Below are 15,972 nucleotides of genomic sequence, written 5' to 3' on the forward strand. Positions count from 1 at the left end.
GACCTTGGGGATCGAGCGCAGATTGCAGGGGGGAGGGGCGAGCCGTGCGTGCGCAAGCGCAGACGTGAAGGAGCGTCGAGCGATCGATCCGGAGCGCCGCAGCACGGCGCCTTCTGCCCTACCCGCCAAGCCGGCTCAGGTACCCCGGAACGGTGGGGGGCGGGGCGGGGGGTGCCGAGAAAGGGCCGGTGGAGCCGAATGGGGAAGGGCGACGCCGGGTTAGGGCGCCTCCGCGTTCCTCGTCTGGGGGTACTCTCCGGCGTCCGGGTCCCGAGCCGCGCGCCCGCATCCCCCGCATCCGCGCAGGCCGGGCTCCCGGGTGTGCCGCGCTCGGGGCGCCTCCTTGCTCGCTTGGACCCGGTAGCAGCCCAAGCGGCATCTACACCATCAAACGTGGGCATTGTCGAGAAACTCGCTTTTCGGGTCGGCGTCCGGCTTGTGACATGTAGCCAGGGGACACTGGTTTTCGCGACCGAGTGGAATCCCCCGTAGAACCCGCGCCTCCGCTCTTTTCAGGCCAGTCCTCCCGGAAGGCCCGGAAAGGTGGCCGAACAGTATCCCTGCCACCGCCCGGTGGGCTCTTGGCCCTGCATCTGCCTTCCCAGACAACATTCCTCCCTCGGAGACGTGTCTCAGCTTGGACCACACTGCCCTTTCCCAGCCTCTGTTCCCTGGGTGCCCTAGGCCTCCAGCCTGCACTGCTTTGTCTCCTCGTCCCCCTGTTAATCGTCCAGTGTGTGACCCGCCCAGCCCGTGTCATGGCTCAGCCCTGCTACCCTGGGCCTCTCCTCTGACTTCAGCTGCCTCAGCACAGCTCTCCAACCCCACACATCAGCACCAGCGCCCACTTTCCTGCAGGCCTGTCCTTCTTCCCTCTCCTCCAGCTCAGGTCACCTTACTGTCACTGGGCCAGACACAGGGGTATTGTTCTTGATTCCTTTTTAATTAACATCCCGTTTCAGATACTTCAGTGGGTCTGGTGGTTTCACGTCCAAAGCATGTCTGGAACTGTCTCCACCCAGTGTGTCAGCTTCCTGAGCGGGCAAGACCCTCCCAGGGGCCTCCTGCCTTCAGTTTTTTCTCAGCCCACTGTGCTGCTGGGAGCCTCGGGAGCTTGGCTTTCGGCCCTCCATAGCTTCTGCTGTGTTAGTATAAGCCTCCTGCTCCCTCTCCTGACCTGTGAGGGCTGTGCACTTTGATCCGGTCTCTCCATCTTCGTTCAGGAAGCCCCCTCCCCCATTTGTCTGTTCCTCTACCTGCGTTTCTCTTAAAGGCCTTGAGTTATGTGTGCTTTTCTCTCTGCCCAAATGCTCTTGCCCAGGTCTTCTGATAGCCGCCACCTCCTCATCTTTCTCCTGGCTCACAGCAGACTTCAGGGAACCCTGACCCCTTACTGCCACTGCTCTGCTCTCCTGAGATGCCCCTTGGCACCCACTTCCTCCTGACAGTCTCTAGGGTGGAGCTGGTGTTCCCACCACAGCACACAGCACTCTGTGTGTTCACTCTGACATAGGCCAGCCAGCTCTGAGGACCCAGAGGGGGTTCTGCAAGAGGGTCCGTGCCTTCACGCAGGATAGAAAATCAAACATGAACCAGGAGAAAGTGAGAGCAGAGTTTGTCGAATTGTGTAAGTGATAACGTATAGCAGATGGGGCATCTGGAACACTCAGAAAAGGAAGAAGAGTGAGTCCTTCGCTTGGGGTCTGGGGTTTTTATTGAGGATGCTGGTCTGGTGTACATGTCCTCTCGGGTATCCCGGAACTGGTCAGAACAAAGACAAGTGTCCAGGTATCATCCATAAATCAATTATCCCTGGAATCAGGGGGTCTTGGCATCAAAATGTCTAGAGTCAGTGGTCTGAAATATGCACAGGAGAGCCTCACCCAGTCACTCCTCAGATGTTCTCTACTGTGCTGGAAGACTCCAAAGAAATCATTAACGCCTTGACCTTTATAATGAGGACATGCGTTATTGTAAGGCATGTGCAAGGTGGGGGTGAAGATCCCAGCAAGAGTAGATCAGGAAAAGGAGCAAAAAATCAGTTCTTCATGGAATTCTTCAGTTTCCCTATCTCAAGTATTTCTCATCTGACAGTGCTGAGGGCAGGGAGACTCTTTGTGAGGCCCTGGAGTGTTAGGAGTCACCTTTGAGTTGGCGCTGGCTCTACTCCTTAGGTCTTTGCTGTGGCCACCTGAGCCTGCAGGATGTTTCATGGGATCCCAGCCACTCCGGGCATGGGAGGTGAGTGTGGCCCAAGGTGGGCCCAGGGACCCAAAGGGCCAAGCTTTCAGCCCCTGCTGCAGAGGCTAGGAGTTGTGGGGAGGTCTGTAAGTGTCTCCCTCATGCAGCCTCAGTGGGCAGCTCGGGTCTGGTGCAGTTCATCACCAGGGGCCCAGAGAGGACCTCCAGGTGGGGCCAGCTGGGCACAGAGATGACAACTTCAATGTGGTTGGGACCTCGGGGGGTCCTGGGCATCCTGGAGTCAAGCCAGGGGAAAGGTCGCAAAGCATGTGACAAATGTCATTTGTTCCCTGTCACTGTACCATAAGCAAGGTGTGGTCACCCTGCTATAGAGTGAGGTAGCTGAGGAGCAGCAGTGGAATGGTGGGGGTGGGGGGCAGGGGGCCGGGGGGGCAGGCCTGGCATGTGGTCTTCCGGCCTCAGAGGCTTGTCTTCTGCTCAGGCCCCCCTGCCCACAAATTGATGGGGTGCTGAAATTAGAATCCCATCCTCCAGCTCCCTCTGGGCTCTTTGGGACATTTCACAGGGTGAGGCCTTGGGTGGGCTGCTGAAATGGGGCTGGGGCCAGGGCCGGTGGACAAGCCCCCTGGGGTCTCTGTTGTGGCCAGCCTGCTAGCTCTCTGCTCTGTTGCAGCCCCTGGAAACAAGCCGGAGCTCTATGAGGTGAGTGGCGGATGCCTACCTGGCCAGCATTGGCCAATAGCAAACCCTGTGTGAACCCCGCCAAGACCCTGGAGCCACCCCAGTCCTGCTGGCTGACACACTGCCCCCTCTGTCCAACAGGAGGTGAAGCTGTACAAGAATGCCCGGGAGCGGGAGAAGTGAGTCCAGCCCCAGCACCCGCGCCGCGCCCACCAGCCCTCCCCCCACCCCTAAACCTCCCCCACACTGAGGTCAGGAGGACATGGGGTGAGGCTCCCAAGGAGCCCCTGCCAGGCAGGTCAAGTACAGCCTCACCCAGGACAGTGGGCACTGTGGGCTGTGGAGGCCTTGGCAGCTATGGCCTGATGGACACACTACCTTCAGGTATGACAACATGGCGGAGCTGTTTGCGGTTGTGAAGACGATGCAGGCTCTGGAGAAGGCATACATCAAGGACTGCGTCACCCCCAACGAGTGAGCGCTCTGTCCTCGCACCAGTCACAAGCACCAATTCTTGGAGGCTTGTTTCTGCCCTCCAGGGCCCGGGCGCTCAGTAGGAAGCAAGAGCAGGGGATTCATATGGTTCAACAACTTTAGCGTGGCAGCCGTATTTTGGCCACCCCCCTCCCTTCTGCTTATTCTCTCCCAGGCTCTCTTATCTAGACCCCTAGGGAAGCCTCAGCCTTCCGTGGCCCATCTCTGATCTGCCACTCAGCCCTCTAGGAGAGCTGCCCTGTGTCTGGGTGGGCCAAGGGAGAGCAGGATTTGTGGGCAGGGCCAGCCAGGTGCTGAGGGCAGCAGCGTGGCCCTCTCCCTAGGTACACTGCAGCTTGTTCCCGGCTCCTGGTCCAGTACAAAGCCGCCTTCCGGCAGGTTCAGGGTGCAGAAATCAGCTCCATTGATGAATTCTGCCGCAAGTTCCGTGTGAGTGAGGAGGCTGAGGGAGCAGGAGGAGGGAGGCGTGGGTGCTGTTGTGAAGGGGCCAGGCCTGTGAGGCCCAGTACCCATGGTATCTCCGCCCCCTCAGCTGGACTGCCCACTGGCCATGGAGAGGATTAAGGAGGACCGGCCTATCACCATTAAGGACGACAAGGGCAACCTGAACCGCTGCATTGCCGATGTGGTCTCGGTGCGCCCCAAGGATGGTGACACAGGGGGTGTCAGGAGGGTCCACGCTGCCTGCTGTGGCCAAACGAGTGCACAGAAGCCTGGGGCTCCCAGAGCTGCACAGCACTCAGACCCATCGGGCAGGGGTCTCTGTAGCTGGGAACGAAAGGGGTGGGCAGGCCTTTCTCCCTGGGCAGCATCCGGGAGAGACCCTTGTGGGATGGGGTCGACACAGCCAGAGGCTCCCATGCACCCACAGCCCCGGGAGGCATAGCCAAAGCAGGGTCATGAACAGCAGCAGCCTCCTTGTGGGCCAGGTGGCATGTGGAGGACCTCACAGCCTGTGGGAACAGGGATGCAGCAGGGACCCAAGTGACCAGACCGCCAAGGACGGAGACTGAGGAGGGAGACTGGGTTCTTGAGGCCAGAGAGGGGTCAGGTGGGGGTGGACCTGGGCCTCGGCCTGCAGAGGAACCAGGCTTGTGGCTTGCGAGGGTCCCCCACCCTGGGCCCCTGGGCTGGATCTGTGGCACCTGACACCCACACTTGTCCCCAGCTCTTCATCACAGTGATGGACAAACTGCGCCTGGAGATCCGTGCCATGGATGAGGTATGGCTCCTGGTGGGCCAGAGGGATGGAGGGCTGGCTCAGAGGTGGGAGCAGCAGTAGGGGAGGGAGGGTTCCGGGCGTTGGAAGCCCAGCATCCTGTCCACAGATCCAGCCTGACCTGCGGGAGCTGATGGAGACGATGCACCGCATGAGTCACCTGCCCCCTGACTTCGAGGGCCGCCAGACCGTCAGCCAGTGGTGAGTGTCCCTGCCCTGACCCTTCTGTCCCCGGTCAAGGACCTGGAAGGCCCTCCCCTGCACACACCTGAGCGCTGTGCTCCCGCAGGCTGCAGACCCTGAGCGGCATGTCGGCCTCCGATGAGCTGGATGACTCCCAGGTGCGCCAGATGCTCTTTGACCTGGAGTCGGCCTACAACGCCTTCAACCGCTTCCTGCACGCCTGAGGCCTCCCGGGGCCGCGTGCTTGGGGAGGAGGGCTCTCAGGTGGGCCCAGTAGAGGGCTGCAGGTGTGCTACATGCCTGACCACCCCCCCCCCCGACGGTCTGCCTGTGTTTAGCTGTCCATTGCAGCTCCTTCTGTGTGTCTGTCCGTGGTGTCTCAACCCTGGAGCCCCCTCCCCGCCCTCTCCGCAATAAAGACACTTCTGACCTCCCTGCTGGCTGTGGGCTGCTCTCCCCCAGCTAGGCCTGCCCTGCCTGTTTGTCTTCCCTCGGCCTCGGGTGGGATCTGGCCTCACCAGAGCACCCGGGCCCTGAACACGCAGCCCATTCATCAGGGAAGGGTCTGAGCACCAGTGTAGGACGGCAGCCTCCCCGGTGGGCACTGCCTGCTGCAAGTGGCAGAGAGGCTAGCCTTCACTTGGGCCAGGTAAGGCTTGAGTCTGACCACAGAGGAAGCTGCCCATCACACCTGCCTCGCCGCCCTTCATCTGAGAACTCCAGGCACTTGGGGCCCCAGCTGGCTAGAGACGGAAGCGCTGTGCTGCCCCACCTCCCTCTCCCTGCCCTGGGGGACACCACAGGCCAGCACAGGGTCTTGTCCTACTGGGTCACGGGGGCCCCAGTAGATAACAGATGGGGGAGGCACTTTGTCCTGCCCACAGAAAAGGGTGCCCCTCTCAGGAGCAAGGCCGGGCTGGTGGATACCCCAGGAGCCCTTGGGCTGGTCCTGCCCAGGGCCTGGTGGGGAAGCAGCAGTCTGCAGGTGAGGCCAAAGCTAGTTCATTTACTAGCATTTGCCGCACCTGCGGTGGGGCCAGGTGCTCTCAGCTCTGCAGGCAAACCCCACCCGCAGGTCACATCGGTCCATGTCCTCAGGCGCAGACAACGACAAACCACAAGACCAAGGCTCCAGATTCCAAGATGCATTGTTTCCCATCTTAGCAACCACGGCATGGGATGAGGGACCTGCTGGAGCTCAGTCACAGCACTCCTTTCCCTGTAGCGTTTCTAGATGTCTGTGGCATTGAAATCAGGCATGGGGTATTTCAGATGGTGGTAAGGCTGGAGGCTGCCTGTGGGGAGGGGCCGTTTCACACAGGGTTGTCAAGGACAGCAGAGCAGGCAAGGAAGAGAGGAGTAGGGAGGCCAGGTGAGGCCTTGGGATTGGCCCTGGAGCCCTGGATGCCAGCAGGCGCCTCAGAGCAGAGGCATGCATGTCCCTTCGGTCTTACTAGGGAAAGACAGCAGACACAGGCGACTGGTGGGGGCGTGGGGCAAGATCAGCGGCAGGGCAAAGGGGGGCCCTGGGGTTCTGGGTGTGGACTGTGCTGTGTGTTGCCCCACGGTGTTTGCCCCTGGGCTGAATGCACTGGGCAACAAATACCCCGGCCTAGCCCCAGAAAGGCCAGAACAGCCGGCTGGAGGAGGTGTGGACGCCTGCAGGGAACTGGCTCTGAGGGAGCGGCCAGAGTTGTTCACATAGGCTGGGTTGTGCCAGATGGTCAAGGGGAGTCGTCATGCCGGTGGCTGGACATCCGAGGCAGGAGTTCTGAAGCAAAGACGAAGGCTTGGCATCTCCAGGGCAAGAAACTGCCGTCACAGGTTCCAGGAATTGTATCCAAGAGGCCCAAGAACGGCACCATTACACTTGCAGGTCGGGAATAGAAAAACCAGCAGAGGAGCAAAAGAAGGGGTGGGTAAGGCTCAGGAAACCCAGAGAGGCCCGAGGCAAGTGGGTCCAGGGCAGGCTGAGATGAGGAAGAGCTCCACAGAGTGTGGCCTGTGGAGCTCTTGGGGACCTTGACAAGATTGGAGGCAAGGAAGGGGGGCTTCCAGAGAGCCTGGAAGAGACGGCCAGTACCAGAGACCCCAAATCCTGCTGTCAATGGCAACTGAAGGAGCAGGGAGGGTTGTTTTGGTCCTTTTTTTTTTAAATTATAATGTAATGTAAAATTTGCCATTTTAAACACCTTTTTGGGGCGCCTGGGTGGCTCAGCGCGTTAAGCATCTGCCTTTGGCTCCGGTCATGATCTTGGGGTCCTGGGATTGAGCCCCACTTTGGGCTCCCTGCTCGGTAGACAGCCTGGTTTGCCCTCTCCCTCTGCCCCTTCCCCTGCTTGTGCTCTCTCTCTCCGTCAAATAAATAATAAAATCTTTAAAAAAAATAAACATTTTTTTTTAAACTTTTTTAAACTTTAAAAAAAGATAAACATCTTTCTTGAAGATTTTAAGTAACCTCTACACCTCACATGGAACTTGAACTCGCAACCCTGAGATCAAGAGTCACAGTCTGCACCATCGGAGCTGGCCGGGCGCCCCAGCTGTTTCAGCCACGTTAAAGCTCGGTGGCGTTAAGTACATGAACAATGCCACACAGCCACCACCACGTCCACTCCAGGGCTCTTTCCATCCCCCCAAACAGAACTGTCCCCAGTAAACACTACCCCCCCCCCCGCCCCTGGCAACTACCACCCTACTTTCCATCCTACCTACTAGGTTTTGATTAGGTGCCTCATACAAGTGGAATCATACAGAATTTGTCTTTTTGTGGTTGGTGTATTTCTCGATGTTGTGCGTGTGTCAAAATTTCCTTCCCTTTTTTTTTAAGTGCCGTGCCCAACATGGAGCTTGAATTCGTGACCCTGAGATCAAGAGTTACAGGCTCTGCCGGATGAGCCAGCCAGGTGCCCAGAAATTTCCTGCCTTTTTAAGGCTGGATAACATCCCATTGTATGCACAGACCACACTTTGTTCATCCACTCATCCTTCGGTGAACACTTGGGGTGTCGTGTCGCAGAGGTGAATAATGCTGCTGTGGACGAGGGTGTGTCTGGAGACCGGAGTGACTGCAGAGTGCTTGTTGGATGATGGGATGAAGCAGGAGGGGCCTGGGACACAAGAGAGGGTGCAGCAACAGGTAGGGGGCAGTCAGATGTGTAGGGGAGCTGGGGACCTGCTCTCCGGCTGCTCTGGGCTGGGAAGCAAGGCATCTGCTGGGAGAGGTCAGGGGACAGGAAGCAAAGGAATGTGGGCCAGCCCGGAGGTTACTGAGGTCAAAGGGACTGCCGAGGGGAGTGCAAGCCACCTGCCAGGCCCTCAAGGGGTCAGGCAGTTCTGCGACTTGGCCCAGGGACCTAGGAAGGCTCAGATCTTTGCCCAGAAGCTAATAGGTTGGGCAGCGGGTGGCCTGAGGCAGCAGCCAGGTCCCAGAGTCCCGCTCCAGCCAGCCTAGTGGTCCGGGTAAAGTGCGGTAGGAAAGAGGCCAGTGGGCCTAGAACTGGCCTGAATCTCTCCAGCTTCCCTCCTTGTTGACTCAGAGCTCCAAGAATCCTCTAAATCCCTGGCAGGCTGTTCCTATCTCCTCTTCTGGTCCAGCTCCCTCTTAGGACCCAGGGAAAGCAGACTGCCGAGCAGTCCGGCTGTGGCGCCGTCTAGCACGTGTGCGGGTGTGGTGACCTCAGACCCAGGACACTGCTCAGCATGATGCCCTGCCCTGGGCACCAAGGACTCCGGGGACAGAGTCCTCAGGTCTAGGCTCCCAGTGGCCCTGGAGCTTCTCTCCCACCCAGCCACACCTCACAGGGCTCAGGGTGGGGACGCCCACACACTCCCTCCAGGAGAGGCCGGTCCCTCCCCCGCGGCACTGCCAACTAAGCAGAGATAAGCCCTGGGGTCCAAAGGCCAGAGAGGGAGCCAACAGGGAGGGGCAGGTGCAGAGCTGGGAGTCACAGCCCTCCCTCAAGCTCTTGGGCCTCAACCTTGGGCTCCTGCCCCACTTCCTCCTACCCAGATAATGAGAGACCTTGCCCAGTGGCCACAAGCAGAGGGCCCAGGTTCCCCATCTGTCCTGTGGGGCTTTGTCCATTTCCTCAGGAATCTTCCCTGGAGGTTTTGGGAAGGGGAGTGTAACTCAGGAAGCACCTTATCAGCTTCCTCAGAATCCAGCCCCCAACGCGGGACAACACAGCCCGCCTGGGAGGAGAGGGCCCCCTCCCCACCCCCAACTGGGGCCTCAAAGGCTAGGGGTGGGGTGCAGATGTCTACGCTGCCTGAGCCAAGGAAGCCAAGCAGGGAAGGGGCTGGGAGGGGTGGGACAGGGGTGTGTTCAGGGCCTACGAGGCGAAACGCTGGGGACGGGGCCTTGTGGCGCTAGGGTGGTATCCCTGCACCCCTGCCCCAGGCCCCCTTGTTAGCAGCAGCCCTAGAGAGAGGGTCCCCCCTCGGGAGTGGAGGCGGCGGCCCGCCCCAGCATCTCTAGGGAGCCACAGACGAGCTCGCGGATGCCCAAGGGGCCCTGCAGGAGAAGGGGCCCAGTCCTCCACCCCACAGGCAGCGGCTCCAGCCCCGGGGAGGATCTGCTGCTGGAATGGTTAACCTGAGGTGCCGCAGGCAGCCAATCACAGAGCCCTGCGGGAAATACCTGGGAGAGGTCCTGTGCATGCGGGCGGGTCAGAGCCCAGCCCCAGTCTGGCCCTAGGCTGCCTGCACGGCCTCCCCAGAGCACAGAGTGCGTGCGGTGGGGGGGCTCAGCATGTCGGTCCTGGTCCGACTCAAGCTGGGGCTGCTGCTGGTGGCCGCGATGGCAGCTCAGCCTCCCCGTCTGCTGACCCTGCTGTCCTCGGGCGAGGGTGCTCTGGACCGGGTGGCGCTGGGCAGCCTGTTAAATACACTGGCGGACCGTGTGCACTGCGCCAACGGGCCGTGTGGAAAGGTAACTGCCCCACCCGATGGGTCCCCCAGCCCAGGCCCGCTCCACCCCAGGGCTGGAAGCAAAGGGCTCTGGGCAAACTCCAGGAGGCGGGTCAAGGTGAGGCTGGGTGGCCAGGCATCCAGGCCCTACTTGTAGGCCTGAGCCCACTCTCCTCTGATTTGAGTTCAGACAGGCCTGCACTGCCAGGGTCGGAGGCTGTGCTGGGTACAGACAGCTCCAGGATCTCAGGGCAGCCTCCCCCGTCAGCCCCCAGGCCATCAGATTGGCAGTGGTTCCAGGAAGAAGCCGCCCGGGGATGGAGGGACCACGGGCCCGAGCCTTCTGTGTGTGCATGTGCACGCGTGTAATGGGGGGTGGTTGGCGGCGATGGGAGCGTGTAAAAGAGTGATGATGCAGGGGTGGGTGAGAGAGGGGGAGGGCGGGACTGGTGTGTGTGGACCCCGCAGGGAAGTGGGCAGCTTCCTGACTGTAGGCACCTGACCCCTGCCCACAGTGCCTGTCTGTGGATGATGCCCTGGCCCTGGGCAGGCCCGAGAAGCCAGGGCTCCCTGGGGGGCCAGTCCTAGAGCGCAGACACATCGCCCGCCTCAGTGCTGCTGCTGCCCTCTACCTCAGTGACCCCGAGGGCACATGCACAGATGTCCGGGCTGGCCGCTGGGCCACTCGCGCCGACCATCTCTTGGCCCTGTTGGAGGGCCCCAAGGCCCTGACCCCAGGCCTGAGCAGGCTGCTGCAAAGGATTCAGGCCCAGGCTGCTGGCGGGCCCGCTGCAGAGGAGGTGAGGGCCGGGTAGGCTGGCCAGGAGTAGGTGGGAAGGGTCTAAAGGGATCGGCGGGAAGGGTCTAAAGGGATCGGCGGGAAAGGGAGACCACTTAGCGGGCTGGGCCTGGCTGCAGTGGGCAGGACATCCCTTGAAGCCTCCCGGGATACCTTGGGGAGTCTGGGGATGGACTTGGGAAGCAGGACTAGGCTGAGGGATCACGAATGGATGTCCGTCACCACTCAGGGCAGGGACTTGGGGAGCCCCGGGGGGGGGGGGGTTCATCAAACAGGGGCTGAGAAGAAACCTGGGCCACAGGGAGGGGTCAGCCCAGTGCGGGTCTTAAAGCTGACAGGTATACAGGTGGTGGTGTTCTGAGAAGGCTGGTCTGGGGCTAGTTTAGGGCAGATCTTGGGGTCGGTGGCACTCAGGGGACACGAGGGGTGATGGCAGAGCTAGAGGCCAGGAAGGCCACACTGCCGGCACGGCTGAGCCCTGGCTCCTCCCCCAGGCCTGTGTGGACCTGCCTCAGCTGCTGGAGGAGACAGAAGGGGCAGGAGCTCCCAGCAGCCCTGGCCCCGTACTGGCCGCCCTGTTGGACCATGTCAGCAGTGGGTCCTGTTTCAGTGCCCTGCCGACCCCCCAGTACTTTGTAGACTTTGTGTTCCGGCAGCACAGCGGCGAGACTCCCAACATCACACTGGCTGGTGAGGCCTCGCTTGGGTCAGAGAGTGGGCAGTGCCCTGAGTCCCCAGCCTCCATGTCCCTGGGGAAGGCAGGCCTGGAGCCCCTAAAGACTTTGTGATTCTGTCGTCCCTGTCAGAGCTGGAGGCCTTGATGCAGCGCCTGGGGGTAGGCAGAGTGGCTGAGATGCACAGTGACCACGGTCATCTGAGAGACGGGGCCAACCGCCAGGGCCCTGTGCCCCTTGCGACTCCTAACAGCAGCTCCAGCCTGTGGGACACAGTGAGCAGCCCCTGCACCATAGTCCTGGGGAGAGGTGGGGTCCCATGGATCTGCTCAGGTCCCTGACCCCCTGTGCTGCCACCCCCCAGGTATGCCTGAGTGCCAGCGAAGTAATGGCCGTGTATGGGCTGTCTGAGCAGGCCGGGGTGACTCCAGAGTCGTGGGTCCAACTGAGCCCTGCTCTGCTCCAGCAGCAACTGAGTGGGGCCTGCAGCCCCCAGCCCAGTCCTCCCACCCAGGACCAGCTCAGCCAGGCGGAGAGTGAGTGCCTGCCTCCCCAGTAGTGCCTGCCTGGCCGTGCCCATGGGTGCTGGTGGCACAGAGGTGGGACCTCACAGGGAGGAGAGAGTGGCCACTGGGCCAGGGCAGGGGTGGGGAAGGCTGGACCAGGGCTGGCAAGGGAAAGTGGCATGGGAGTAGAGGGGTCGCAGGGAAATGGGGGGCCCAGGTGGGAAGGGGTGGGGCTTTAAGGGTTAGCATAAGCAGAGGTCTGGCCCAAACCTGGCCACCTGCGTCCCTGGTGAGCCTCTGCTCACTCCTGGATCCCACCTGGACACCCACCCCTGGGAAGCAGGGGTAGGGGACTGAGGTTGAAAGAGAGGCACTCATCTCAGCTCACCACTGGCTTCCTCCCCAGGGTACCTGTACGGCTCCCTAGCCACGGGACTCATCTGCCTCTCTGCGATTTTCGGCCTCCTGCTTCTGAGCTGTGCCAGCTGCAGCGCTGCCTCCCACTATATCATCCAGACCTTCTTGAGCATGGCCGTGGGCGCGCTCACGGGCGATGCCGTCCTACACTTGACACCCAAAGTCAGCCTCCCCAGCCAGGAACTCCCCTGCCCAGTCCTTCCACGCCCATCCTCCTGGAGCCCTTCCTGTCCCCCTAACCTCTCTTCCTGGCCCCAGGGGGAGGGGGGATGAAAGGGTGGGGGGAGGCCTTACGGCACCCTTCTCAGCCCCCTTCTCCCCCCAGGTGCTGGGGCTGCACACCCACAGCGGGGAGGGCCTTGGCCCACAGACCACCTGGCGCCTCGTGGCCATGTTGGGTGGCCTCTACATCTTCTTCCTGTTTGAGAACCTCTTTAATCTCTTGCTGCCCCTGGACCCAGAGGTCAGGTGGGGGCTGGATGTGGTGCATGGATGGGACAGAGGCCTGGAGGCGTGGCAGGCCTTGAGCCATTGTCCCCACAGGACTCCAAGGATGGGCCCTGCAGCCACAGCCACGGCGGCCACAGCCACGGAGTGTCCCTGCAGCTGGCGCCTAGTGAGCTCCGGCTGCCTAAGCCGCCCCACGAAAGCTCACGCACGGACCTGGTGAGCTTCCGCTCCCCGCCCCAAGGACCCCTTCCTGCCCACCGCTCCCACCCCAGGGCTTTTGTCCCTGGCCTCTGATGCTGGTCAGGGGACCCAGCCCCTCCTCGCCCCTCCTCAGCTCCCTGCCCAGGGGCTCATCCACGTGGACCCCCCCTCCAGGTGGCGGAGGAGAGCCCGGAGCTGCTGAGCTCGGAGCCCCGGAGACTGAGCCCAGGTGAGCCTTGAGGGAGGCCCCAGACGATTAGGGGCCACGGGTTAGGTGCGGAACACAAGCGCGGGCCGGGGGCCGGGGGGCGCCGAGGTGGGGGACAAGACCGGGCCGACCCTCGTCCACCGCGCCCGCAGAACTGAGGCTGCTGCCATACGTGATCACGCTGGGCGACGCCCTGCACAACTTCGCCGACGGGCTGGCCGTGGGCGCCGCCTTCGCGTCCTCCTGGAAGACCGGGCTGGCCACCTCGCTGGCCGTGTTCTGCCACGAGGTGCCTCACGAGCTGGGTGAGCGGCGCGGGCCGGGGCCCGACGCAGGGACTGCCGGGATGGGGGCGGGGCCTGCCTGGGCGTGGGCGGGGCGCTCGGCCTGACCCCGCCCCACCCGCCCCAGGGGATTTCGCCGCGCTGCTGCACGCGGGGCTGTCGGTGCGCCGGGCGTTGCTGCTGAACTTGGCTTCCGCGCTGACGGCCTTCGCCGGCCTCTACGTGGCGCTCGCTGTCGACGTCGGCGAGGACAGCGAGGCCTGGATCCTGGCGGTGGCCACCGGCCTCTTCCTCTACGTGGCGCTCTGCGACATGGTCAGGGCGGAGGGCAGGGCTCGGCTGCCCTGGGGGTGGGCTGAGCAGGGCCTCTGAGCGGGCTACTGACCCAGTGCCTACCTCTTCCTCAGCTCCCGGCCATGCTGCACGTGCGGGACCAGCGGCCATGGCTCCTCTTCCTGCTGCACAACATGGGCCTGCTGGGCGGCTGGACCGTCCTGCTGCTGCTGTCGCTGTATGAGGACAACATCACGCTCTGATGCCCCCCCCCCGGTCCCGCTCTCAGGCCCTGGCCGCTGGCTGCTGGCCCTGGGCTGTCTCAGCCCCTTGCACCCGCCAGCCAGTGTGGAACCTGTGCCTGGGAACCCAGAGAGCCCCAGGCCTCTGAGAGTCTCCCTCCTGCATGCCCCAGCATCCTGCTTCAATAAAGACATTCTTGTCCTTGGAGCCCAGCTGTGCTCTTGCTGTCAGGGAACTGTCTCCCACCAAGAAAGGCAGAGAGGTGGGGCATACCTCTCCCTCCTCCTGGGGCTCCGATGAGGAGCGGGGCGCTGTTAAGGAACCTCCAGGCAGCCAGCTCCAGTTCCTCTGCACGGTGGCTTCCCTGCCCAGGGAGTGGAGTCAGACATTGGGCAGGTCTGCAGGTAGCAGGTGGGACCTGGTCTCCAGTCAGGAATCTGACTTGTTTGCTCATCACAGAAAGACCAAAACAGCCAGCAGTGCTCACACAGATGATGGTTTATTACTCTCTCGTGAAAAATAGGCCTGCAGCTAGTCAGACCAGAGTGTGGCAGCCCATGGTCCATGGGGCCTGGGCCTCTTCTGACTCTGCTCCACTGTCCTTGCCAGAAGTGGTCATCCTGAGTCCGCTTGTAGTCTCCTGGGGCTGTCATACAACCCACCACAAACTGGGTACCTTAAAGCGACAAAAATTAATTTTCTCACGGTTCTAGAGGCAGAAGTCTGAAATCAAGATGTCAGTAAGCTGTGTTCCTTCTCAGCTCTGTAGGAAGAATTTGTCACATGAGATTTCACTGGCTTCTGGTGGGCCCAACTGTTCCGTGTCCTGTAGCAGAATAAATCCAGTGTCTTCCTCTGGTCTTATGACCTTCTCTCACGTGTTTCTTCTCTTGAGGACACCAGTCCTAGTGGATTACCAGCTCACCCTACTCCAGTATGCCCTCATCTTAACTAATTCCATCTGTAATGATCCTATTTCCAAATAAAAGTCACATTCTGAGGTACTGGGGGTTAGGTTTCCAACATATCTTTTTGGGGGCCACAATTCAATGCATAACACACTTCATGGTCCAAAATGGCTGCCGGAGCTCCAGCCATTAAATGCACTCTCCAGGGAGCAGAAAGGAGGTTGGAGGAAAGAGCAAAAAGAGGAAGGGGTCCAGGGGATATCAGATTCAGTCTGTCATTTACCCAATACACAGACACGAAAATGGGAGGATGGAAGTCAGTCCCATGTTATGCTCTATGGGTCCACTTGTACTGGAGGGAGGTGGGTGCTGCATGCCAGTAATCTGTGGCAAATTGGGCAGGAAGGGCCATATCTGAGAGCTCCCTGTCCTGACACAGGTAGACAGCTGCTCCAGCCACTCCAAGAAGTAGCGATTCTCCAAGAAGCTTCACCAGCTCCACAAGAGAGAGGTATGAGAATTACCACCTCCCTCCTAAAGCTGGTCTATAATACTGAACACATAAAGATGGCCTCCTGGCACAGAAGGAAGGTGCTGCCCCAGGGGAACATGAAGAGCATGGCCTGGACTGTAGTGTCCACTAGCCGCAGGGCCCAAGCATCAGGATATGAGGGAGAACACTGGCTTTTGGGGGGCAAGGAAGAGGAGGAGAGTCAGAAGAGGCCCAGGCCTTTCTGGGGGAGAAGCTGAAAGCCTGAGTTGCCAGGGCATGTACCGGCACTCCCCAACCTCCTCCCCCCAGCTTTGGACTATTTTCCTGCCCATCACTGTCCCTCCCCAGCAACTTCAAGCCCCCACCTCTGCTGACAGGCTCCCACCTTCATCTCGCATTGAGAGAGTAGACCCACCAGGCAGGTTCACCTCTGTGTTCCCCCTGCTGACCTTGCAACCTCCTCTCCCACCATCCTATCCACTGCTGTGCTCCCCAGGACTGTGCTCCTTCAGTATCTCCAGCCCGCTCTGCACCGACCACCTCTGTCCCACAGATGAGCTCATGTTCATTTGTTAGAGTTTTTGCCACGTGCCAAGCTCCAGTCCAAGAGTTCTGTAGGCACTGATTTTTTCAATCACCACAGACGCCCTATGATGCCCACACCATGACTGTACCCATCTGACAAGAGACGCCAAGAGTTAGTGTCCTGACTGGGGCCCCCACTCTGTCCCTGCTGTCTCCTCCAGCACGTTCTCATAGTTCTGGTTACAGTTTTTCTTACCTTAAAAGGGCTTTGGTGTGGCTTAGGGCTCACACACCTGTCTG

The 15,972-nt window shown here is 60.8% G+C and overlaps 2 protein-coding genes and 1 long non-coding RNA gene across 4 annotated transcripts; 2 read left to right on the plus strand and 1 right to left on the minus strand.

The window, feature by feature from the left end:
- Window positions 1-9: 9 nt before the first annotated feature.
- Window positions 10-5,214, plus strand: VPS28 (VPS28 subunit of ESCRT-I). 2 transcript variants are annotated; one of them, XM_045777373.2, is made up of 10 exons: window positions 10-139; window positions 2,175-2,241; window positions 2,876-2,904; window positions 3,025-3,062; window positions 3,268-3,357; window positions 3,702-3,807; window positions 3,911-4,012; window positions 4,547-4,600; window positions 4,707-4,798; window positions 4,887-5,214. In XM_045777373.2, the coding sequence occupies exons 2-10, from the start codon at window positions 2,205-2,207 to the stop codon at window positions 5,002-5,004; spliced, it is 666 nt and encodes a 221-aa protein (XP_045633329.2). In that variant the 5' UTR covers window positions 10-139; window positions 2,175-2,204; the 3' UTR covers window positions 5,005-5,214. The 2 variants fall into 2 exon arrangements, with proteins under 2 accessions (XP_045633329.2, XP_087720598.1); XM_087864472.1 differs by lacking the exon at window positions 10-139 and adding an exon at window positions 243-1,627.
- Window positions 5,215-5,910: 696 nt separating this feature from the next.
- LOC123779357 (uncharacterized) lies at window positions 5,911-9,506 on the minus strand. Its single transcript, XR_006776183.2, has 2 exons — window positions 9,423-9,506; window positions 5,911-6,649 (listed from the first exon to the last, which is right to left on the minus strand). It is a non-coding gene; the product is annotated as an uncharacterized LOC123779357 (long non-coding RNA).
- Window positions 9,507-9,533: 27 nt separating this feature from the next.
- Window positions 9,534-13,953, plus strand: SLC39A4 (solute carrier family 39 member 4). The gene is made up of 12 exons (XM_045777372.2): window positions 9,534-9,713; window positions 10,207-10,491; window positions 10,985-11,180; window positions 11,297-11,439; window positions 11,529-11,700; window positions 12,077-12,249; window positions 12,413-12,550; window positions 12,631-12,753; window positions 12,913-12,967; window positions 13,099-13,251; window positions 13,358-13,545; window positions 13,638-13,953. The coding sequence occupies exons 1-12, from the start codon at window positions 9,534-9,536 to the stop codon at window positions 13,764-13,766; spliced, it is 1,935 nt and encodes a 644-aa protein (XP_045633328.2). The 3' UTR covers window positions 13,767-13,953.
- The last annotated feature ends 2,019 nt before the right edge of the window (window positions 13,954-15,972 follow it).

This window comes from Ursus americanus, chromosome 9 (genome assembly GCF_024610735.1).
Source record: "Ursus americanus isolate L20-20 chromosome 9, mUrsAme1.1.p, whole genome shotgun sequence".
NCBI classification, from domain to species: Eukaryota; Metazoa; Chordata; class Mammalia; order Carnivora; family Ursidae; genus Ursus; species Ursus americanus.